Source organism: Geospiza fortis, unplaced genomic scaffold (assembly GCF_000277835.1).
Source record: "Geospiza fortis unplaced genomic scaffold, GeoFor_1.0 scaffold112, whole genome shotgun sequence".
NCBI lineage: Eukaryota > Metazoa > Chordata > Aves > Passeriformes > Thraupidae > Geospiza > Geospiza fortis.
Window position 1 is genome coordinate 6,902,849 of NW_005054298.1, and position 24,873 is coordinate 6,927,721.

Consider the following 24,873-nt stretch of genomic DNA (forward strand, 5'->3'; position numbering starts at 1 on the left):
TTCACCTCCTGGAATGTACTTTCACATTCCTACTTGTCCCATCCCACATATTTCCTCCTCTGTCTCCTAGTAGAAAAAACTATTTGTGAAGTGTATTCCCTTGTTAAGGTATTTTTGCAGCTGTGGTTGATTGTGCTATCAAAGGACTAATTGCCTCTTCAGAAAATTCAGAAAAAATATAATAGGCATTTTTTAACCCAGTCTCCAAATAATTTAAGAGAAATACATGTTATGCTTCTTATATCTGAATTTTCACCTTTTTTTAATTATTTTTCAGGGTTTGGGTGTCTCCTAATTGAAGAGAGTTGAAATATTGATTGCAAGTGAATCCTCAGTCAGCCTCTTGGATGCCTCTGATAACTTAAGAAGTCATGGCAGAAAATGATGCAATGCCAACCTTACCAAAAAAGTGTGGCCCATACATTTCATCCGTAACCAGTCGTGGCATGAATTTGGTAATTCGTGGTGTAGTGCTGTTTTTTATTGGTGTATTTCTTGCATTAGTATTAAACTTGCTTCAGATCCAGAGAAACGTTACTCTCTTCCCCCCTGATGTGATCACAAGCATCTTCTCCTCAGCTTGGTGGGTACCACCTTGCTGTGGCACAGCATCAGGTAAGTTCACTCATGTGCCTGGTGTGCTGAGATAGGTAGTTGCAAAAACCTGTGTGAGAGGTGGGGAAAATAGAAAATTCCCTTTCAGCATCACTGTCTTCATTAAGCTGTTAGTATCCTTCTGATTTTTTTACATACACAAATACACTTGTGTCCAGGAATTAGTTTTTGTGCTCTCCTGGATCACCTGAGAATGCTTCAGCTGCCATGGGAACTCAGGAAGGCTACATCTTGCCATCATCTCACAAGAAACTTGTGGGCCTTTCTGGGCCTGATGGGTTGGTAGTTTTGATGGAAATACTGGATATGCCTTGTAAAGTGCACTGTTTGATTTTAGTACTTGATTTTTAAGTCATCTGATTTAAAGATACTACAGCCTTAATTAGCTTTTCCCAGCAGAGTCACTCTGTTGAAGTGTTCAGGGTTTTCTTTTTTCATTATTAGTCTTCTCCATTTTTTTTTCCTTATCTTCTCTGTTGGCATGCATACAGGGAACCTCTGTGGTAAATGCTGATAATTCACCCATTTTCTTACCATTTGTACTTGCACAGCCTTCGTGGAATTGCTGTAACATTTCTCTGCAGTATGGTTTATTATTATGAGCAGAATAAAGGTATTTTGCATATTTATAATCAGGGGTGATCGAGGCTGCATTCAGACAAGTCCTTTCATCCATCACCATTATTAGTCATGAGTTTGGCCCAAGGCCTTTGGCAAGAAAATTACTCAGGGAGGATTTTTCTACTCCAGCTTTACTGATGATTTATTTTCCTGAATCCTGGGGATCAGTTTCCTCTGTGGCAGAGGAAAGAGCATTTGCAGTGTTACCCCCAGCAGTGTTCTGGACTGAAGGCAATGCAGTCTGTACCAAAGGCTCTGGCTCTGCTGTGCTTACACCACTACAGTCTAATATTAAGGCACCATTATAGATCCTTAGTGTGGTTGGTAAAAATCTTTTTAACTGCAGTTGCAGTAGAGAACTCAATTGTGAAGAAATATTGAAAGAGCATCTCAATTCCCTGGGGCTGGAATTCCTGTTTGTTTTCTGTATTCAACAGCTATTGTAGGCTTTTGGCTTTCTCTCTTCTGGGTGAGCTTGTGAGTAGCATTGAAGAAGAGAAAAATGTTATCCAAACAAAGCCTACTAGTAACAAGAACAGAAGAAAACACAAAATACTGATGTTATGAACCACACCAGTACTGTGGTGTGTTGGTTTTGCAGTTATTTTAAACATGTTTGATATGTGGGATTTTTGGAAGTGCCAGCCTGTAAGCTATTAGTGCTCTTTCTGAACTACAGTGCAGACTTTGGTGTGGGGGAGAGCTCTGTCATCCTCTGCCCCTGGTTCAAATTGTCTCTGTATTACTACTTCTGCTGCAGTGGCTGAAGATTCTGCTGAACTTTATGTTTAAAATAATTAAACTCTTGGAATTTCCTCTTCTTTTACAATATATGTGCTGTTTATCCTAATTTTTGTGCTGTTTATCCTTAAAATATGTCTTTTAGTAGTGACTCTAATTGTCAAAGTCTAGATAGCCTGTATTCTAGGCTATTCTAGGCTATTAAATGTTGCCAGTGCTTTAACTTGAGGGCCTTTTTTCTCTCCTGCCTCCACAGCTGTGATTGGGTTATTGTACCCCTGCATGGACAGACATCTGGGAGAGCCACATAAGTTCAAGAGAGAATGGTCCAGTGTCATGCGATGTGTAGCAGTCTTTGTGGGAATAAATCATGCCAGTGCTGTATCCTATAACAAAATGACTTTGCTGGTAACAAATGGGTTTCCTCTTAAAAAAAGCTCACACACAGTCAGTCGTGGTGAATTTGAATTGATGTTAAAGGTATAACATGCAGCATTTTTGCAAGGGAAATGCAGATTATGCGTTAGTGTCAGACTTGTAGCAGTACTGGAGCTGATAAGTCTCACATCTTTTTGTTCTGAAAAATATTTTCATTAGGAATGTTTCGATACTGGGCTTTGTCTTACTTAGAGTCTTTATTTTCTTTGAATGATTAAAGTTAGTGTGGGAAGATATTAATGCAGTAGGTATTACAGAGAAGTGCTTTAGGTTGTTGCAAGCTGGTGTCTTATTAATACACAGTAGGAGCTTGAGGCCTTGTCTGAGGTCATGAGTGAAGCACATGCACTTTGCAGAGTGGGGAAAGCTCAGGACCAGGAATACCCAGGACTGTACAATGCCAGGAAATGTTGCCACCCCCTTCTGCAAAGGATGCCTTCCTTGATGCCAAGAGAGCACTCTGGGTGACAGGATGCATTTCTCATGGACTGGTGCACCTTACTGGCAGTGCTGTGGGTCTGAGAGGCTTTCTGCACTTATGCCTAGTGCCTCCTCTCTCAGCTAAAACCAGGGTCTGCTGGTGAAAATTGAGGTCTTGGAAAAAAAGTTGATCATCTCTGCAATGCTCATCTCCAGCACGGTTCACAAAAATGGTGCTAAAAGTTCTGTTCTTGTGCTGCTGGATCTCCTCATTCCCAGGAAGAGAGGGCACATTAAGGGAAAGGTGGGGAGCTGGCTGGATTCTCACTGGGGTTGCTTGGCCACTGATGGTTTTGTTGCTGGGTGGTTTTTCCTCACCCTCTCCTCTCCAGTGTGGCCGGAGGAGCTGGAGCTGCTGAGGTTCTGAGTCCCTCCCTCTGTCCCTCACAAACCTCACTCTCCTTCCAGAGATGCTCTGCTCTGGTGCTGTGGTTCTCACTACCTGTACCTGTTGGGTGAGCCCGTGGCAGCTTTGCTGCTTTTAAGAAATAAGAGTTGACAGCTCCTTTTTACACGGGTCTGATTATTTACAGCAAATTTTCTGCAGTTCTCTAGCAGCTGTTCCCCATATCCCAGGACATCAGTAATGTACTGTCTGTATTTCCTGCTTGACAGCTCTCCAGACTGCTTTCTCTTCAGCTGTTGCCAGTTCTGCACATTGCCAAATTTGGTGAGGGTTCTATCTTCTTTGACACTTTTTCTGAAGCTATTGATTTTTATGCTGTAATTATTTATTTCAGTTAGTCAAGCTTGTTTCTCGTTTCCACTAGGTCTCCCTCCAGATTTTTGTGAGGAAATAGGACAGTGGTTTTTATACTGTCATCCTATAAGTTTTCTTTCAGGCAAAAGCAATGACAAGCCCCTTTTTAATTATCTGTTTTGGACAGGAGTAATGAGAATGAGTTAGTGTTTCCAAAACATTTTGAAGGATGTGAAACACACAAAGATATCTGAAGTGACTTCACAATTCTTTCACAAGCTGACAAAACTGACTTTCATTGTTAATTTCCATGAACACTTTCCAGAAAGATTTTTGATTTATAGAATACATTAACATTTTAATGTTGAACTGAATGTAAAGCATCCTGTAATTTAAACAAAAGTGCAATTAATAGTGGTCAATACCTTTTTTTGGTAAATCCCTGTCAGTTTAAGAAATATAATGCTAGATTTAAGATTTCATATTGAGTGTAATAAAGGGCCAGGTGAGGGTGAGAAGTAACGTGTGTATTGTGTGTCTGTGTAAAATGCTTGATTGTTTGGTAGGGGAAGAGGCTCTTCAGTTTTGTACAGTGCAAAGACTCTAAAATTGGAAGAAGTGCCATAAGTTTTTAGTTTCCTGAAATATTGATAATTACAAGCCTTAATTCCTCACATCTGATAGCTGTGTGAGAGATGATACAGCTAACACTGTACTTGTCTTAATGATACTTTTTTTCTGTTGTGCCAAAATAGAATCAGAATGACAAAAATTGCTTTATCCTTGTCCATGGTATTTCCAAGCTGATCCTTAACAGGCAGCACAGAAGGTGGATTTTGCCAACAATATCCAGCTGTCTCTCACGTTGGCAGCCCTGTCCATTGGGCTGTGGTGGACCTTTGACAGGTCACGAAGTGGCTTTGGTCTTGGAGTAGGAATTGCTTTCCTGGCCACGTTGGTGTCGCAGCTTCTGGTCTACAATGGAGTTTATCAGTAAGTGTTTGCTCCCCTGAGGTGAAATGATAATGTTCTGAAGCTGTAACATTAAATCAGGATAACTGAAGGGGTACAATTTGACATGATTTTCAAAGCTGTCAGCACCTAATTTTGAGCACAGCACAAATTGGACTTTTTATGAAAGCTCTTAGGTTAGTGTAAGTGAGAAATCTAGTTGGAAATGCTAATTGAAATAAAATTGCTACCTTGCCAGCAATGTAACACACTTTGTTTGGTTGAATAAATGCAACTATAATCAATAAGAAACCTTCTTTGTTGTTTGTTGCAAGAAATTAAATTTCTATAATATGGATCTTTTTGAGTTAAAATATCCTAATAATTGTGAGTTTGCCTTGTGTTTGGAGGACTCTGTATTGGAACACTGAGCTCAAAAATGTGTGTTCTTTTCCAGATACACATCCCCAGACTTCCTCTATGTCCGTTCCTGGTTGCCATGTATATTTTTTGCTGGTGGAATAACAATGGGCAATATTGGCAGGCAGCTGGCAATGGTGAGTCTGGAGGACAGGGATTGATTGCCTTCCAGTAGAAGTTTAAATGTACATATTATTTCTTCCTCCATGTATGCCAGCCAGCTGTTTGGCTCGAGGGTGTGCAGTGAGGTAGAAACCAGCAATCATTTCTTGTTGATGTACTTAGTGAGCTGATCAGTCTGTAAATCAGAGTACACCCATGCCTTGCTCTGTATACTCTGTTACATATTCTCAGGACCATGAGCTAAGAGCTCCTGTGTTTGGGGAGAAATCAGGCCATCCCCAGAGTCTGATCTGCTCAGGGGACAGAAGTGGCAGTCACCAGTATGTGCATAGAACTTAAGGAGAGCAAAGTTATCTAAGTGGAGTTTAACAAGAGCTATTTTATCGCCCGTTTTGTAGAAAAATCACTGAAGTCTTTTTCACTAGTTATGTAAATTAATATTATTTTGTCAATTTCTGTTTTTCAGTATGAATGCAAAGTCATTGCAGAGAAGTCTCACGAGGACTGAGAAGAAACAATATGCACCTTTTAAACAGGAAAATGTCTGACAAATGACTGTTGAGGAGCATGAGGAACACTTGACTATGAAATTGCCAAAATGCAATTTTTTTCCCTTGAGTGGTATACTTTACTGCAATCTGTGATTGCTGCTTCTATAGAAACCTTGATGTCTGATTTTGATTACTGTGAAGTTACAATAGTATGCAATATATTTGACAATATTGGTTCAATTTAAGGATTCTTTTTTCCAAATCTAAACAGTTTACCATAAAATCCTGTCTGTCTGTAATGTTACAGTGCCAAACTGAACCTTTGCACTATGTTTCTGTAGCTGGAACTTCTTGATTCACTTTATCTTGAAAGTTTTGAGGAATTTGTTCTTAACAGCTAGTAAAAGACAGAGAGGGTTCGTGTTAGCAATGAAGATCTCTTTCCATGATAGCCCATACTATCTCTATGAAATTTATGCATTACAGGTGGACTTTGATGCAATAAGTAACTCATTTATGCCTATTAACACAGTATATAATTCTTCTGACCCACATTACTGGTGAGGAAATTCACTGCAGGTTTCATGGGTTATTGCCATAACATTTCATTTATCTGTGGTGTCTGCCCAGTATCACAGAAATGGAAACTGAGTCTGGAAACTATTCACTATTTTTCCCGTGGTACACCCAGCATCTATGTTTGGTTTTGAATTTATGTGAACCATGGACAGATTCTGAAACTGCTTGTGTGCAAAACAGGATATAGTTCAGGTCATTCTTGTACAATCCTTTAAGCTGATTTGTGTTGATAGGAAAACAGCTTAGGGAGTTTTTATTGCAAAATTCAATTCTGAAGTAAATCAGCCACTAGCATAAAGTGTCACAACCCCTCCATTACCAATGTCACTTTTGGTGGTCCTTGCCCATCCCCTGCTCTGTTGGCAGGGATCAGCAGTGCTGTATTTTAGGTACTGATGGAGCCCTCGATGCTGTTACTGTGTCCAGGCAGCCATAAATGCATTTGTTCTTGCAGCAGTTTTGTGAGGCAGAGAAATGCTGTTAGCCCTGTTTGACAGGTGCCTGTGCACAGCCAGCCTGCTAGGACAGCGAGCTGAAATGGGCTGTGTGCTGAGCACTTCCCTTCTTAAGAAGGATTTCAGTGTGTGACCCATATCTGGGGGCATACATGGAATTTTCTCTTGGCTTTGCAGCTGGCTTTTAAGACCATGAGCTGGAAGAAGTGCAAGAAGGCAGAAAGCAGATTTCAAGAGGACACTACTAACCTGTGCCTGCAGTGAGTTTGGCGTGGGATGTCTCCGCTTCGTTCTCCCATTCTGTCTTTGTTGATGATGTTTAAATGTATTTGTTTTCCTTTTCTGTCTTTAAGTACTATTTTTTAAGTCTTCCATGAAAGGTTTATAAGACATGTTACAGTCACCTGGGGAGGCTGGAGTTGGTCCAAAGAACAAATAGATGTTTAGACAAGTTTTTATTAATAAATGTGTGAATGCGTTGTACATGAAGCTGTAACTAGGCAACTTTTTCAGTCTTACCTGCTTACCTCCAAGTCTGAAAAGTGTGGAATGAGCACTTCCGAAAGCATTGTAACAAAAGAAAAAATTCTTGAATGGGAAATTGTAAAAATAATAAATAAGCAAGTGATGTATGAAGAGCTTGGTTCTGCAGCTCCAGAAAGTGTCATCACCTGCAGCTCACTGTCCTGGGATGATTTTCTGGAAAGCACCTACAGAGGCACTTTGCTTTAAGCAGAGGCAGAACATGTCTGAGTAGATCCCTGACCAGAGGTTTTCTCTTAAATCAATCCATATGGCAATAAGAAGCATTTTATTGATAAAACCAAGAAGCTGGGCAGGAATGAAGGTGAGTTTCTTTAGGCAGGCTCTGGCAATTTGCTGAAGAAGCTGTTGGGTCTTTCTCTTACAGTATTTCGCCTCATCCACCTTCTTTACTTCAACAAATGGCTTCAGCTTGGTGGACAGTGTGAGAAGTCCCAATGAGTTATCAGGGCATGAGTGGCATAAAAATTCAGATGTTTCTTATGCTAACAGTAGGGAATAACACAGTACCTCAGTAGCCAGTGTGCTGACTTGGTAAACAGTGTAGTTTCATCATGACCAACGAGTGTGTACAACTGAAGATGAGTTGGTTTTGTTATTCCCTTGGTGGCAGAACTGCTGTTTCCTGCCAGCCTCGGTACTTACACAGAAGCAGCCTGTGTGTGTTGAAATGTGCAGTATGTGAGAAGTGGTTGTTGTGCATCTGTGGCACCCACTTTGCAGCACTTTGCACTCAGATTCAGCTAAACCTGGTTAGACTGTGCTGTCCGCTGACTTTTAAATTTCATTTTGGAAATTTTGAGCATGTTGTGCAAAGGCAGCAATCATCCAAAATAAATTTGGGTGGAGTCCTTTATTATATGTGTCTTACTGTTTTTATTCTTACTTGACTAACATCAATACAGGATCACATTGTGGGTGTCCTGTTGTTTCTAACTGCTGTGATTTTATAGTTAATGAGTTCAAACCCTGAGAAAGGTTCATGATGAGAATGGTGGCACAGCCTTAACTTTAGTGGTGTGGATGCTGCTACTGTATAGCATGCAGTTATGACATTAGACTGTCTGAAAAATATTGTTCAATAAAGAATTAATAAGGTATAATTTAGATATAATTTTAAAAGCACTCTAACCTCTTCACCAATTAACTCCTGTAAGGTCTATGCTGTTTAAACTGGCAAATTGCTGTTAAAACCAAAATGTGCATTAAACACAATTGCAGCCTTGATTGATAGGTTTCCTCTTTCTTTAAGAAGTTATATTGATATTTAAAATACACTGAGTTGCCTTCTATCAGCAATCTCATAATAATTCTGACCATTGAGCTGGCATATTGGTCGCACATCTCTATAAACATAGTGAAAAAGAAGCAGGGAAGATCAAATCAGCCATGATTCTATCTTAGTTACCATGCTGAGCAGCCTTGGAAAATCTACTCTTTTGAATCTGCAGTGGGAATAAAATAACTTCACTCACAATACAGAAAATAGACATTTAGATATAAATAGCTAATAGGGATATGAAAAAACCCCAAAACACAAATGGCAGGGAAATTCATAATGTATTTGTATTTATTGATGTTCTGGTCTGGATATGAACTGAATGTTACTCTGGTATTCACAGACTCCATTCATCATGCTCATCACTGTCTCAAAAAGAGTCTGATAAAGAGAGGTTTGGAAATGTAATGGAAAAGCATCCAGGCAGAGGTGAGAAAAGGGTGAGAACAGAGCTGCATGAGGGTTTGGGATGCAGTCCCACAGCAGGGTAGCACCACAGCTGAAAGCTGGAAGGAGTACAGGGGGTGAGTGGAAAAATCCTCTGTGTTGGCAACCTGTGGCCCAAAATTCCTAACTCTGCTGTCAAAATGCAGTATGCTGGGCATGCCATGTGTCTGACCAGACAGATTACAGCCAGGGGTAGAAATAATCATAATTTTGGATAGTAAGCACTAAGATTAGCCAAAAGCATATGAGTAAAGGTGTTTTGCTGGAAACTTTGCCTCTCCTTTCCATGTGTAGCCTCGGAGAGTGGAAATTCCAGGTTCTTCTAGCCTGAGGGTGTGGAACAGAAAGTTACTTGGGTTTTGAGGGAATATTCCAGCTACTGACCTGTCAGGCACTTGAAAAATGTATCCTGTGCCTCTCATTACAACAGGGCTGCTGTAAGCAGCTAGAAGGGGAGTAAACAAAGAAACTTTTCCTCATAGCTTCTGTACTTCCCTGCTGCCATCTGGCTGGGAGCTGCCGTGGGGACCTGTGGGCATTCACCAGTCTTCCCTTTTTTTTCTTTCCTGGTACGTAAGGAAGGAACCTAATTGCACCAGCTGTACCACCCTGGACATTTTGCATATGCTTTTTACATTTTGGAGCAGTGTTACTGATAATTCCTGATGGCAGTGGGCGAACAGGGCCTGTGGAAGTGCTGTTAGGTATCAGATGCTGTTAGGTTGCTGCAAGTAGGTGCACAGCTGGGCAGGTGAACGCGTGCCTCGCTGCGGGAATAGCCATCTAATGCTGTTAGTTCTGATGCCAGTACTAAATGCAAAGCATGAGTAATTTTGCAGCTTAATGTTCAGCACTAAACAGTAAATGAAAGGTCAGTCCAACATGTTAACTGTCATGGAATAGTAAACACTCCTTTAATTGCTTCAGGCAGCCAGCTTAGATTTTTGGTGTGTCTGTTGTCATCTTTTGAGCAGCATGGTCCAGAGCCTTGTCCTGATTACCTCCTCCCCAGTCAAATGACAAAGCCTCAAATTAAAGGATAAACTTTATGCCTGGACTTTTCAGGCAGCATACTGGGAGTTTGTGCTTTGAATGCTTAAAAGCTATGCTGGGGAAGAAGTAGGGGTTATTTTTTGATCTGGTCAGAGCTGAAATACAGGTGGAAATGTAGTTTGGCATTTCCTTGAGGTTTTCCTTTCTTGTTTGGTTCTGAAGCTCAGAAGTTCAGTAGCTCCTGTTGCACATCCACACTGCTTTAGCCTGCCCAGCAGTGTAGTAGAGGCAATATATAGGAACAAAAAGGAATGTAAAGCAAAAGGGCAGCTACTAATTTTCTTCAGGCCAAGCTGGCTGATAGGTCTATGTCCAGTGTGCCCTGTAGATCTGTGTCAGGTGCACAACCTGCAGCATTTCCACACTGAGGTTCATAGGATTCACTTTTTCCACAGGCAGCAGCTCTGCCTTGTCTTTGCCAAACACCCCTGCAGGAGGTGACCTGCTGTACTGTAGTTTTGCAGGGATATGTGCACACATTGCAGAGCATGTGCAGTGGCAAGGTCCACAAGTGTAGCCATCGGATCTGCTTTCTATGACTTTTTTGGTAGAAATCCTGAAATTGTGCCTTTGAAGCAAATATGGCAAAATACTTATTGAAGGAAAAATCAGTATTTATAAATATGTCACTGTCTGAATTCATGATGTAGTTTGGCTGTTTCTGTTCTCTGATTAGTTCAGTGTACATCTTGTAACCAACATTTAAATATTTAATGCCAAATTAAATTTAGATATTCAATGCCAATTTAGATATTTAATGCCAATGTTTTTGGTAATCAAACCTCAAAACAAGATTTGTTTCATGCAATTATTGGGGAAAATGTTTCCACTAAAAGGAAAGCTGTGAGGAACAGGATTGCACCTTAATTTTCCATATAGAAATTAAGCAAGGAGAACCTCCAGCATTTTCCATAATGTTGCAAGAAGGAAAAGGACAGTAAGTGATCATTCTGATTGTACCTTGGGTTTCAAAACAAGGGTGAGGAGAGTCTTACAGATGCATTTGTATTGACTTGTTCTGGTCTCAGCTGCTCTCCAAAGGCATCACCTCACTGGCAGTGATCACCAGAACACGCTTTGGCTCGTCTGTTGTTCTCTATCCCAGCTGTGCCAGTTGTTTCCTCAGTGACTAGGGATGCCTGGGGTAAGCCTAGCTATACCACCAGAGAATTTTCCAGGGAATAAGGCTTTAGCAACTTCCTGCTTAGATTGACACATTCCATTTGAACTCTGTGAGAAGCTGCTGGTCTGGCCCAGGACACTGGTTGTTAATGTTGAGGTAAAGTGGGGGATGTGACTCCACAGTGTTCAGGTGGGGTGAAAGGATGCCCAGTGCCTGTAAGGACATCAAGTGCATGTGTTAATTACAGGTTCCAACAACGAGCAAAGTTGCCCGGCTCTGCAGAGCATCATTTCTTGTCTCAAGTGCTGAGACATGCCATCAGTGTGCCAAAGAGAGAAGAAAGTGCTTTCTTCCTCCTCCTTACTCTTCCTTTGCACAAAGACATAGCAGCCTGAGCTAAGGACAGTTAATCCTGCACTTGGAGCCAGGACTATGTATAGGCTGGGATAGCAGTGAAAGACTCCACTGTTTCTGTTTAAAAACAAATGCTTGTTCTGAGCTGCACGTCAAGTGCAATCACTGCTGAATGAGCTGACATGCAAAGCCAAGTTCTCAGCCAGACTGGCATAACTCCATTGATTTCACTGCATATGCAGCATTTCATGCTGGTTGGGAATTTGGCCCACTCTGTTTGAAAGGGATGAAATTGTTTAGACCTTACTTCTTTTCTCATCTGATACAGGTCAAAAAAATTCCTACATTGTGCAACACGTAAGAGCAGCACACCACAGATTCTGCCTTTCCCTCCTCTCTTTCAGCACTGATGAAAACTGTCATCATCCTCTGTGATTTGCAGTGTGTGCTTTTTATATGAGATATCAGTTCTTCAGGAGAATCAGATCTGGCAGAGCAGATTAATAATGGTGCAAATACAAAATGTTGGCTGCTGATGAGCTTGTTGTCATAGATGCTTGCCACAATCCTGCTTTTTTTTTTTTTTTTTTATTGTCCAGTATTTTGCTTGTAGGGAATTCAGCTGAGGCTTTGTGTTGGACCTGTGCCTGCTCTGATTAAACTGGGGAGAGAGAAATAATACTGCTTTGTGTGGTTGCAGGCTCCTCTTACCAACCAAGTTTCCTCAAATCAGTGTATCAAGCAAAAATGGTGCTGGAGTAGTGGTTTGAAGAAGATGAATTGGAAGCTCCTGAGGACCGATGGTTTAAGGATGTGAATCAATGAGGTGATGTGTCCACTGTGGGGATTAGGTGGTATAAGCATTAGACAGGTAGTATTATGTAGATAATAAGAATAGAGATGCAGTGTTAAGAAATAATGAAGTTGGTGGAAAGGAAGGTATCTACCTGTTCCTGGAAATGTGGGGTTTTTTCCAGGTTAGTTCTGCAGACTTTGATCATTGCACTGGTCCAGGGGATGAACTTTGGGACAGCAAAGAGCAGCAAGATGGGGGGTCACTTGATAAGCTGGCTGGATACAAAATGGAATTCAGTTTCAATGTCAGGTCAGAATGCCCAGCTCAAAGACAAATACCAGTGGTATTTGTATAGTACACACACAGGCTTTTTGATCGTTTTTAAATGTAAGTTTACAAAGGAGAATCACCTTTAAGTACCAAAAAACAAAGAGAGGTATGACAGGTTGCTTCTGCATTCAACTCTTAGCCTTGGTGGGAGTAATCTTGAAGGTGTGAGGGAGAGTTCTCTTTTCAGACCCACCCACTCAAGGTGATTTTTAGCACTCCAAGTCCCTGGATTTGCAGTGAGTTTTGGGATGTGAAACCCAGTAGATTTCACCACTCTGGATCAGTTCACAGGTAAATGAGGATGGCTGTGTTGCTCTCACAGCCTGTGTCTTCACAAATGTGCTCCCTGAATCTGTTCCCAGGCAATAAAATAAGATTCTTGAAGCTGGAGTGGTTCCCCCACCAATGCAAGGTCAGTGCAAGGGGTCAGCCTGTTGTCTGTGGTGTTGCCTTCTCCTGCCTACCACTAGCCTTAGAAGCAGGACACAGGAGGTGCTCTGCAAGGGAAAGGGACCCAGTTGCTACCAGAACCCCCCAAACTTCAGGGAAGTTTTAAGGCTGTGGGGACAGCATGTGCTTTCTGGCATCACCCGAATCAGCTTTTCATGGAATAGTTTTGCTTTGGTGAACTGTCAGACTCTGAAGGTTTGTGATTTCCAAGGTCACAGTAACTAGTGAAACCCAGAGGGATGTGGTGAGGTTGATCATGGAGCTGGTACAGGGCAGATTAAGGGATGGGACCTAGGAAGGGGTCCTGATGTCTCTCCTGCACAGCTGCTCTGAGGTGCATGATGATAGTTCACTGAGGAAGGACAGAAGCAGGCAACTGACACTTGTAAAGACAAATCTTTATGGGATTTGATACCCTACCTAATGCTGGCTGATGTTAAAGGGACTTCATGGGTGGGAAACCTTGCTAGAAAAATTGTTCTACTTGAGTCCAGATGAATGGGGGGCAGTATCTGCTGCGTGCAATGAAGATGAACATATGTTCATCACTTTGGCATCTCTTAAATTATTAAGGCCTGTTCATTCTGGTATCTAAAGCTCTTGAAGGCAGTATCTTATCACCATGTCATTGTTTCCCTGTGATGGTTCACAATATTGTTTACCATGAACACTGTCACATCTTGTCGTTGATTAAAACAGTAACTTCCAACTTAATCTCACTGTGAGAACGAAGTGCTTTAGATATTAATTTTACTGCACTTCTTCAGTATCAGGCTTCTCTTCAACACAATACTGTTTTTAATTAATTCAGCTGACCCTTTGTTACATTTCTAATGTAAAAAATAAGCTGATTTATGCCCAGGCACAACACCTACTTAAAAAAAAAAAAGTCTGAATTTATTCTGGCAGACAGTTAACACCTAAAACATATACCTTGTATAACATATATCCTTAGCTTTTGGGATGTCTTCATCATGCTGATGTGCCTGAGGTCTGACATGAGTTGTTGGATGATGCCACCTCCATCCTGGGAGCAGAACATGGGTTTTTTGAAGTCTGGAGGGTCTGGGCTGTGGTGGGACCTTGAAGGTGGCTGCAAGCAGAAGATGGAGACCTGTCTGCTCTCCTTCTCCCCACTTGTTCAGAGAAACCCACCAAAGCAGTACTCTGAGCCAAGTGGTAATTGTACACTTTTGATTTATGGTTATCTGGGTGTTGAGGAAAAAAAATAGTTTCTTTTCAACGCCATCTTGTCAAAATGCCAAATGCCGCTTGTTTTTGACATTTTCAGCTACTGTTAAATAATAGTCTTGCTTCTGTCACAGCTAATGTTGACTTGAAGGCAGTTGTGCATTTCTCAACTCAAATGCTAAGCAGACAGGCTTGGGTCTTGACAAATATTTTTCTGGGCTTGCCCTAGGCAAGTAAAAATGAGCTTCTAGTTAATCGTTTGTTTTAAAATTCAAATCGGTGAAATAGGCAATTAAAAAAATGACAATTTTCATCAAAATTTGCAAATTAAATGTCTCTTTGCAGTCAGAGCGGGTTCAAGAAGCTGCAATAGATAATTGCTATTTGAAATCAGTGAAGTATCCAGCATTTTAGGGCCATGAGGATTGTGGCTGTTCTGCCTTACTAAATCTTGATTGATTTGGTAAATAAGCATTTCAACTTCTCTCTTTAAAATAAATAAGCAATTTTATTGCTTTATTGCTTACCCCTGTATGGGAGGTAAACAAGCTCTGGAGTAGCAGCCCTGTAATATCACGAGCCCAAGTGCCATCTGTCACTGAGAATTCTGTCCCTTTATGCACAATAGCTTCTTATGGCATTAGGTCCATTGTAGGTTAATTGATTAGCAGAGATCCTCCTTTCAGTTGTTCCTGCTTTTCTTCGCTAAAGGAGCGTATCTCTCATCTCCATTTCCTTTTCTCTCTCCCGTATTAGCATACTAATCACACTGAACTCCCACTGCTAAAAAACTCTATCCATTTCATACTGGGGGAGGGGAGGAGGAATAGGCTGGCTTTTCCTGGGAGATTTGTGGATGCTGTTTTTTATGACTGTTGGAAGGGAGGAAAAGAAAAGAAGAGGTGGTGGCAGAGGCGAATAATGCAGGCTCTCGTGTGCCACTGAAAGCTGAGCCTATGGCTGCATAAATATTGAACACGTTTGAGAAGCACTATTAAAATAAATATCAAAGGCAGCATTGCTCACACATCTGTTTCTCCTCAAATTTTGCCACAGCACTCTACATTTGTTTTCTCTCCAGCTGTTAACACCTGTCTTTCTGTCAGTGGTAATAATGCAATTTTAGGTGGGCTATGGAGCTGACAGTGACATGAAAGAATCCTCTATTTTTGATGTAAGAAATTCCTTTTTCAAGATTAAAAAAGGCTCAGTGAACAAAGATATATCCTTGTGCTAATCCTTCAGAGCAGTGTGTAGGGGGTTTGTTGTTGTTTTAGGGCGGTTTTTTATCAAACTACACAGTTGGGCTTGTACTGCAGAGCTGAACTTGAGCTAGATGAGACATCCTACAGTGGGCAGCTACTGCTTGCCTTTGTAGTTATCATTTTATTGCTGACATATATTCAGAAGGTTGTATGTGCATGGTACTCTTCTCTCCATGTGATGCTTGTTATCTAACCTCATCAAAAGTGTATGCTGTGCATTGATTGCTAGCAGAGAACGCACATCCAGCCGTGATGTCTTCTTTATTTACCCCTCAAATGATCACACTGTGCACAGGGCTGCCTGAGAAAGTGCTTTATGCCATCAACAGAAGGGTCTTAAAAATGCTCAGCTCTCTTGGCATTGTGGATGATGAGACAGATCCTCAAATAATGTAAACAGAGGACTCATTTTTTACCTAATGCAGAAGGAAAAGCTGTTTATTCCTTTTGGCCTATAGAAACACATCCTGAGATTTAAGGCAAAAGCACTGATGAACCACACCAGAAATAGCCCAGGTAAGGCACAGGCTCAAGGTTGTTGAGCCCATATTTAGTCCTCATGCCATCTTCTCCTGCAAAGCAGTCTATGTGTGAAGAAGGTCCCATCCACTGTATATTTCCTTCCATAATTCCTTACTGTACTATAATCCATAGTCCCAAGGAGAAAAGTGTGGGTGAACTTTGCAGGTCTTTCAGCACAGGTTGTTTTTGCTGCCTGAGCTGGCAGTGAAACAGGGTTTGTCAAGAAATGCCAGGGTATGGCATGGCAGGTAGATGTCCCCAGGTTTGGGTTGTCTTTGAGTGGTAAGTACAGTTTGGTCAGACACTTCAACAATAAATTATTATTTTCCTTCTGAAGGTGATACATAATGATTTATGCGCACATTATTTTTCATTAATAAATGAAACGGGTCAATTTTGAAAAATACGAACCTGCATCAAAATTTGCCACCAGGGAACCAAAAGTGACCCTACAGCAAATAGCCCTCAAGGTCAGCAGTCACCATCTTTGTTATCTGTGTGAGGATGTGGAAGCATGAACCATGTCATGGCCAGCCTGGCCCTGCCAGCCAGCACTTGCAGAGCTTCACAGGCACCAGTCAGGCAGGCAGCTGGGGGGACAGGGCTCCCCAGGAGGGACATTCCAGGATGGATCCTGCTCCATGAGCTGCAATGGTTAACGCAGAGGGGCTGTGCCTCGGAGGCTGCCCTTGGCACGGCGGCCGCGCTTCCCCGCCGCGGTTCCTTGTGCAATTCCTGTTTGTTCAGGCTTCATGCAGGGATGAAACGTTTGGCCCATTGTGAGGGAGCGGGTGGAGGAGAGGAATTTCCCCAAGCGCTCCGTGCTGGCTGCGCTCTCCTGCCATTAAAGCAGCGAGGGGGTCGAGGGGCTCATTGTTTTCCAGTGGGAGAGGATTTGGGCCAAGGCTGAGCCCTTCAAACAACTCCCACCCCAAAGATCTGCAATAATAGAAAATTGAACCCAACTGTAACTCCGGAAAAGGGAGATGATGTTATAGCATGAGGCACTCCATGTTTTCACTTTGCCATGTGCTTTGGGGAAAGTTTCTTACATGTTTAGTGCATGCTGGAATATTTTCCACTGCCCAGGGAAAAATTCCAAGGTGCCAAAATCCGCTGCCACCCTCAAGTCACCTCTCCCATTTTTTAAGTGCTGTTAGTGCTGATGGGTATCCACACTGTTTTGGAGCTCCTGGTATCTCTCAGAAACTCAAATATTGTGAAAATTACAACCAGGATGTTCAGGGAGCAGAATGTCCCTTTCATAGCAGATGGCAGCAGCCCACAATGTCCTGTAATTGAAACATAAAATATTACTACTTTTGCATGCTGAGTTTGGGAAGACATGCCAAAGAGTAGTTAGGTTTCATAGGCTCAGAGAAGTTTCTTCAGTAGGAAATAAGTTGTTTGGAGGTTTTGGCTTTGGGAGGCCTTTTTTTCTTTTTTTGTTATTACCAAATAGATCTGTCTTCAATCTGCAAGTGCAGTGGGTCTCTGAATATGGCATTGTCACAGAGGTAGCTGGGAAAAGGCTGTGCTCCACTACAGCAGAGCCTGAGAGTTTAAAAGGTCTTATAAACCTGTTTGGGCTGAGTGATTTGGCATTGCTTTAGAGGCCTTTGCCCTGGGAAAGTTGTAGGGTCTGGCTGCTGTTGGGACAGGCGCCTCGAAGAGGAGGGCTGGGCTGATGTGACTTCAGCTGAGCGCCGTTCCACTCGCAGATGATAAATGGTGCTGTACACAGAGTGTGCAGAAAAGAGCATCCTTCCTCCTGGAGACAAATTACTTTCTAGTTTCTGCAGGCTGCATGGTTGTGATTTTCCCCCCTGATGTAATCTGTACTGGGTGTAATGTTACATAATGTGCGATTAAAGACCAGTGATGACTAAGAAGGTAAGTGATCAAATATTTTACCCGAGACACATACATAATTTATCTCACTTTTCTCACAGAAGAAATTAAACTGGTTTCCTTCACTGTTAGTCCAAGCAAATGAAAGCCTGGATTTGATTAAGCATTGATCCTTCTGCCTCACTTTCTCCAGGAGCTGTTATTCAAATTTTGGGATAGCATCAGTCCTTTGAATGCTCTCATCAAGTCCCAGTCCATATGGTTTCTTTTGTGGAGCAAAGAAATCAAATCACTTGGGTTATTCCAGAGATTGTAATGTCATGGCAAGGAAGTTCTCATACTTGTTACAAAACATTCTCCCATGCTAGATGGGAAAACTCCTGGTTTATGCCATCCTAGCACAGATAATTTTACCCAAATCGTGGCTCTGTTACAGTTCCATTCTTCTGGATGTGTAAGTCCCAAACAGGCTGCCAGTATAGAATGATGGGCCATAACAACTGATGAAGCAAGAAAAACGTCAGGATGGATGCTTTGAATGAGAGAAAACAAAGCCTTTTGTGCAAAAAATCTTCAGGATGAGATGGCTGCACATCTGCCCATGGGCAGGGAGGAGGATACTTCAGTCTTATGTCCTGTTCCCTGACCTCTCCTGGTACTACTCAACTGTTCTTTGAGTTATTTGGGAAAGAGTAAATTGGCATGACATCAACTTATTTCAACATCAGCACCTAAATCTGAAGAGCTTCTCCTCAGTGGGACATTCCCAGGGTTGGCCACATATCCTGAAGTTTCTTCCTCTCTGTACCTTGCCAAAGTCTTTGTAAAACTAGCCTCAAATCCAGCAAATTTCCAACAGGATGACTGCAGCACAGCTGCTGTCCCAGCTCTCCATAGTCCTGCAGCTCCTTCGCACAGAGGAGGAGAAACCCGAGCCAAGCAGCGGGGCACTTAACAGGAGCCTCACATCTGATATGTTCAGTTTTTAAAGTGCAATGAATTATACATTTCCAGCCAAAGTCAGAGCATTCAGTTTGCTCATCACAGAAGCCACCAGCACAGCTGGCAACTGTCCCCTGCCTCGTTTGGTGGGAAGGGCTGTAAAAAACCCCACAGCCAAATTCCGGGTGAGCAGTGTGGGTGTAAGGCACTGCAATCCTGCTGCAAATCCCCCTGTGCCAGGGAGGGAGCCCCACATGGAACAGGACAGGACTTTTAATGTCTGTGCAGTAACAAATGGATAGGAGATGGAGTCAGGCCACAGATGCTGTGTAGGAATTGAAAAGTTTCCAAAATTTGAGGGTATTTCTATCAGTTTAAACTTTCAAAACTCTCCAAAACATTAATGTCCAGATTTTTTTTTAATTTCTCTGGCATGTACCAGAGGAGGGTGTGCAATGAAATATTTTTTCCAGGCTTTGCAACACGTCCCCTCACACAACTGTGCTCTGTGTTTTCCCTTCACAGCGCTGGCATTGGGATGGTGGCAGCCCTCGGGTTACAGAGGTGCTCAGCCTCTGTGTTTTTGCTCTGCTGAAGCTTCACTCCATTCAGGCTGAAATATGAAGTGTTAAAAACTGCTGTTTCCCTCCTTCCAGTTGCATTCCTGAGGGAAATTCTGGAAGGTGGCCAAACCCAATAGAAGGCAGGAACCTTGTAGCAGAGCACTGCAGTGGGAGCAGCCTGTGCTGGGAGTGCTGCAGCTGCCAGGGGAGGTGGTGCTGGCTGGCCATAGGGAGAGGAGCAGTAGCACCATTTCCCCTGCCCTCAGCACCCGCCTCTGTGCCTCTTGTTTATTTTCCTCTCTGTCATCCAGAGTCAAATTGCAGCTCTCAGGCTCTTGGGGAGAAGGAATCAACACTCTTGGCCTTGTGCTAGGGAATGGCAGGAAAAGGCAGGAAAATGTGTCCTCCCCACCTTGATGGCAGCATCCAGAGCACAGATCCTCCTCTCTCCTCCAGCACATCTCCCCACTTCCACTAGAAAACATGACCCAGTGGTAGCACACTCTGCTTCAGGGCTGAAATGCTCGTGGAAGGGAGGAACACTGTTCCACTAACTTATACCAAGAGTTTATGTTGGGGGGTGAGGGAGAAGGGCAACTTAATTAAAAATATGCACATAGAAAGATCAGGAAGCAACAAGTAGCTGTGGTAGAAGATTGAAATGCATGGGCTCGAGCGTCCAGAGCCAAAGGTACACACAAAAATACACTTCAGTGATCAGGCCTTTGACAAGCTTGAGCTGTGTGTTAAACAAAAACCAGAAAAGGTCACAGAGACATTCATGAAAAGGTATTAGTCAAACAGACATCCTTGTGGGGAGGTGGGGTGTCAGCTCAGACAAGCGCTGTCTGTCCCTCCTGCAAAGGGACTCTCCCTCCCTCTGTTGAGGGTCTGTCAGTGCCAGAGGCACTTTGGGGCAGAGGAGGGCTCTGAGCTGTGAGCAGGGCCCATGTCCAGCTCCTGCTCTGGGAGGCTGCAGCAGAGCAGCCTCATGCTGTGGGAATTGCTGTCATGCTGGAGGGGAGCTCGGGCAGGTTTCAGTCACCCTGGAGGGGATCCAGCTGCTGTGACCCAGGTGTCTCCATGGGCCAGCCCTGCCCGGCAGTGCAGCTGTGGATCCTCACAGGGCTCATCCTCCCTCCCTGCCAGCCCCACACCGATGGCTCAGCTGCCCAGAGAGTCCCACCTGGCACTGGGGATGTTTCACTGATGTTTCAGCTGAGCTTCACCCTCTGGGCGTCAATTCTTCCACATACACATTGGCAAACTGTGCCTCATCCCAAGAGCTTCTGGGAGGGGTAATTCAGGAACAGAGGGGAAGGGCTTTATGTGCAAATTACCACTCCTAAGAGAAAGAACGTGCCCAGATTCTGAGATAAGTGGCTGGTTTTGCTAATCAGAAAATGGCAGTAATGGGTCTGGGTGTAATTGGGCTCCATTGGCACTATCTGTAATAACATGGAATGTTATAACCTGGAAGGACATTGCTAGGGCTGTGCCAGAAAGAATCTTAGTACAGATGTGGATGAAATGCAATCAAAATATTTTAGGGTTGAAAATCATGCTGCTGTTTTCTTTCTCATCCGTGTTTTAATAGAGCCATTTTTCCTGGAACCTGGCCATCAGTTCTGTCTGCTGAAGCCACACTGAGCCAGATTCTGCTTGAGGCCCACATGAGATGCCATGAAAAACCCTGTCCCAGCCACTGTGCTTTGTGTTATGGGGGCACAACACTCCTTTCAGCAGCAGTGCTGAGGAAAACTCCTTGGAGAGGTTTCTCCTTTTTTTTCCACATGGGAGTGTTTTCACTGTACCGTCTCCAAGAAAACTCTGCTCTGGCTTTTCTGGCTCTGCCTTTCCTCAAATATGCAATGCATCACCTGCTCCAGTGTGTTTTGTTCACAAAATGGGCAGTTTTGTTTGTTTTTCTGGTGGAAATATCTACCTGGATCTGATGAACAGGGATGAGATTTTCAACACTGGACACTTCAATGCTGCAGAGCCAGTGCTTGAGCTCTCAGAGGCAGCAAGTTGTGACCTGTCCACAGGGAAAATCCCTTCAGGATGGTCCATCAAAAGGAGAGGGCAGGTGTTTCTGGAGGGAACAAAAAGACATCTGTCTAACACGTTCCAATGGGTTCTCAATCCTGAAATGGGCAAACAATGAACTTTTGAGGACTTTTAAACAAAACAAAACAAAACAAAACAAAACAAAACAAAACAAAACAAAAAGAAAAAGGCAGGCAGTGCCTTGAATGTTTTTGTGGCAAGTTTTTGCAGCCTGGGCTCTTTCAAGAAGTTCAAGTTTCTTCTTCAGAGTACATGTTGAAAAGCAATGACTATGGAGCCACTTTTATCTCATTGATGCAGTGTGTTATTTTATGTATCTGAATTATTCCAAGATAACAATAGGCATAGGTTTTACTGTAGCTTGTCATAATAACAAATGCAATATTAAACAAGTTTATTTCTCTAAAAAAGTACATCTAATTTAAATGAAATTATATTTACAATCAAACTGGAACTACAGTTCCAGCTGCTGTGGAATCCAACTCATTTCTAAAGCAAGGAAGTCCTAGGGATGAGTTTTTTTAATCACTAATAAATTTCAGCTTATTTTCAGTCCAAATGTGTTTGGCTTGAGCTTGCAGCTACCAGATCCTTCTGTACCTCAGCCTGTTGGCTTAAAGAGCCCTCTGCTGTCAGAATTACCTCTCCTGATATTATGTGTAGATGATAATAAAACTATTGCTGAATTTTCATTATACTGAATTACGTAGGCTGATCTTTGCACTGTGAAGCAGGTTTTTCCAAGTGCTGAATCATTTCCTTGTCTCCTTTTTGGAGTCAGTGTCGGGCTGCCTCTGTGTCTTTGCTGGTTTTGGCAAGCAGGAAGCCCTGGGAAGCTCCTCTCTGGGAAGGCACAGGAGGAGGGGGATGGTGGTGGTGGGACAGAGACTCCACCATTGCTGGATTTCACTGGAGATAAAAATGGACAGGTTGATATTATGTCAGCCTTGGCATTTCTTCAGGTGTAGTTTCTAATTACATAGTTATGATTTGGGCATTTTGCTGAAAGAAGAGGTTGAAAAACTTTCAGCTGTGGCAAGTTCCTTGCAGCCTAAAATTTCCCAGTATTTCCTTCTTTGTGTGAGCCCAAAGCACTGTCCGGCAGGACTGCAGCTAATGAAACTTTTTAATTTGAAAATTAGTGGTGAAGGAAAAAAGGTGTTCTGGAGCACCAGGGATCTTTTCAGATTAAAACCTCTGTTCTCCTTTTTAACAGAAAGATGGAAATTGGTGGCATGTGTTTCCCATCATATAATCACTGGGGGAAATATAAAATAAGTGAAGGGGAAGTAATTTATTTTGGGGCCTTAGCAAACGGTTCTGGACCTTTTTTTATACCTCCTTCAGTAATTACACATGAAAACATCATGCACACAGTATAAAATCTGTCAAGCAATCGGATCCTTAGCTTTAATTCCCACCTGGCTTTGGGGACTGCTCTGAAGCTTCACCTCAGGATTTGAGGTGCAGCCTCCCCAGGTGTACAAGGCACCACCTGTACCAAGAGGAGTCTCAACTCCAGTGGTCTGAAAGCAGCTCCTGTAAGCACAGGAAAGGCAAATACCCCAGAAATGTGCTCTGTGACCCACACATGCCGGTGGATAATGTGGGGTGTGCAGATTATTGAAGGTGAACTTTGAAAGAGTTTGGAGTAGTTTCATGCTGTGATCTATCAGGCAGGATTTCCATTGAGCTGTGGGAATCCTTTGCCTTCCAAACCTGCCAGTTCAGCCTCTGGCACAGAGCTCTGCATCACCACTACCCAGTGCTCACCTAACACAGGCACCTGAGCTGGCCAGGCAAAAGTTATCATTCACCTCACCTGGGCAGCCTAAATCAAACTGCAATGACACCAGCAGACTCTGAAGATTAGAAAATGCTGGGAGCCAGCTAAAAAATCTCAATAACTTCCAGAAGAATTTCTTTCTATAGTTGTATTTTATTTTTTTTTTAAACACCCGAGAAACTTTTGCATTTATGTTAGGGTTAGCCAAGGCATATCTGAACTGTAAAACTTTAATATTTTCATGTCAAAAATGATTTTGCTAAAGTTAACTTTCCCCATACTTTGACTTATCAGTTTCAGTCGTGGTGGCGTGCATTTCAGTTGAAGTTTTATTACATTATGTTGGCAGCACATTATGTTTTTTACACATGGATTTGATTGAGAAATGAAACTGGAATAAGAATGAGGTAGCAGCAGCATCTGCTGGGAGATGCAGCTAGTCCTGGTGTCAATCAATCTGATTGATTAAATATGGTGGCACACATTTTATTAAAACAAAATGCTCTCCCTGAAGAAGACTATTATGCCAATATAATGCGCAGCTTTCCTAAAGAACGTTACAAAAGAGGAGGTCTGTTTGTGACATACAATGCTTGTAAATAACTGGAAAGAACTGAAGAGTTCAAATTACATGGGGCTGCTCATGGAAACAGCTATTTTATTGCTTTGGCATGCGTTGGCTGGTATTGTTGCACTGGCAAGATGAGCAGCACTGATGGAAGCTGAATTATTGTGTGGGACCACAAAGGGTTTTACGCACTCACTGACGCTCTTGAACAGGTCTGAGGCTTTAAAGTGTGCAGTGCCATGAGACCAGGGTGCACACAGGGCTGGAGACAGGCACTGCTGCCCACCCCAGGCCTCCAGCATGCTGGAATTCATTCCCAGGCACCCTCCTGGCTCTCTCTTTGCAAGGATGGGTGTTCACAGTGCCAGCCTGACAAGGAATCCTCTGGGAATGGACAGACACCAAGGATGTGATTCCCTGCCCTCCCAGTGCAGACATCCCCACCTTGCCCTCCTCTTCAGGACCTGCACCCCAGAATACAGCTGGTGGCAAAAGAAAGCATTTTGTGGTGCATTCTCTGCTGTCCCCAGAGGAAGGTCAAGAGAAACAATGACTCATATTCCTTGAGATGTGCTCCAAGGCTGTAGTGGTGGAGAATTTAGGACACAATAAATCCTCACAGTGTTTCCCATCCACCTAAAATTATGGCTTCTGCTGGGTATTTTAAAGAGTCCAGTAGTTTTCCACTAGATTCACTTGGGCTGAGGTTTTACCCACTTCCACTTACATTCTCCACATTAAGATGAATGATGAAAATTCTTAACCAATGTCAATATTTTAATCACTTTCCTCCAAGTGTAGACATTCCTAATTTAACATAGGTTTCTGCTTGCTACATTCATCCTCACTAAATGTATCCAAATAATATTTGCTTTGGTAAATAATATAAATATAAACATCTGCACCATAGAAGAGTGCTGTGCTGCATCCTACTCTTCGTGGGTGTGATGACTCTGGGATCAAACAAGAGTGGTTTGTACGTGGCACTGCAGGAATAGAAATACATATAACAGCACAGGGGAGAACCATATAAAATATCAGGTTTTGGTTCACTCCCCGTTCATTTTTATTGCTGGGTTTCTCATGGTACCTCCTGTGTATCAGCTCTTCTAGTTAGAGTGCAATT

The 24,873-nt window shown here is 42.7% G+C and overlaps 1 protein-coding gene across 2 annotated transcripts; it reads left to right on the forward strand.

The window, feature by feature from the left end:
* The first annotated feature begins 263 nt into the window (after positions 1-263).
* On the forward strand, positions 264-8,384 carry INSIG2 (insulin induced gene 2). 2 transcript variants are annotated; one of them, XR_004081714.1, is made up of 6 exons: positions 264-615; positions 2,234-2,358; positions 4,422-4,588; positions 5,004-5,103; positions 5,556-5,710; positions 6,792-8,384. XR_004081714.1 is itself a non-coding variant. In XM_005415745.2 (5 exons), the coding sequence occupies exons 1-5, from the start codon at positions 372-374 to the stop codon at positions 5,595-5,597; spliced, it is 678 nt and encodes a 225-aa protein (XP_005415802.1). In that variant the 5' UTR covers positions 264-371; the 3' UTR covers positions 5,598-8,384. The 2 variants fall into 2 exon arrangements, 1 of the variants encoding a protein (XP_005415802.1); XM_005415745.2 differs by having other exon boundaries at positions 5,556-8,384.
* The last annotated feature ends 16,489 nt before the right edge of the window (positions 8,385-24,873 follow it).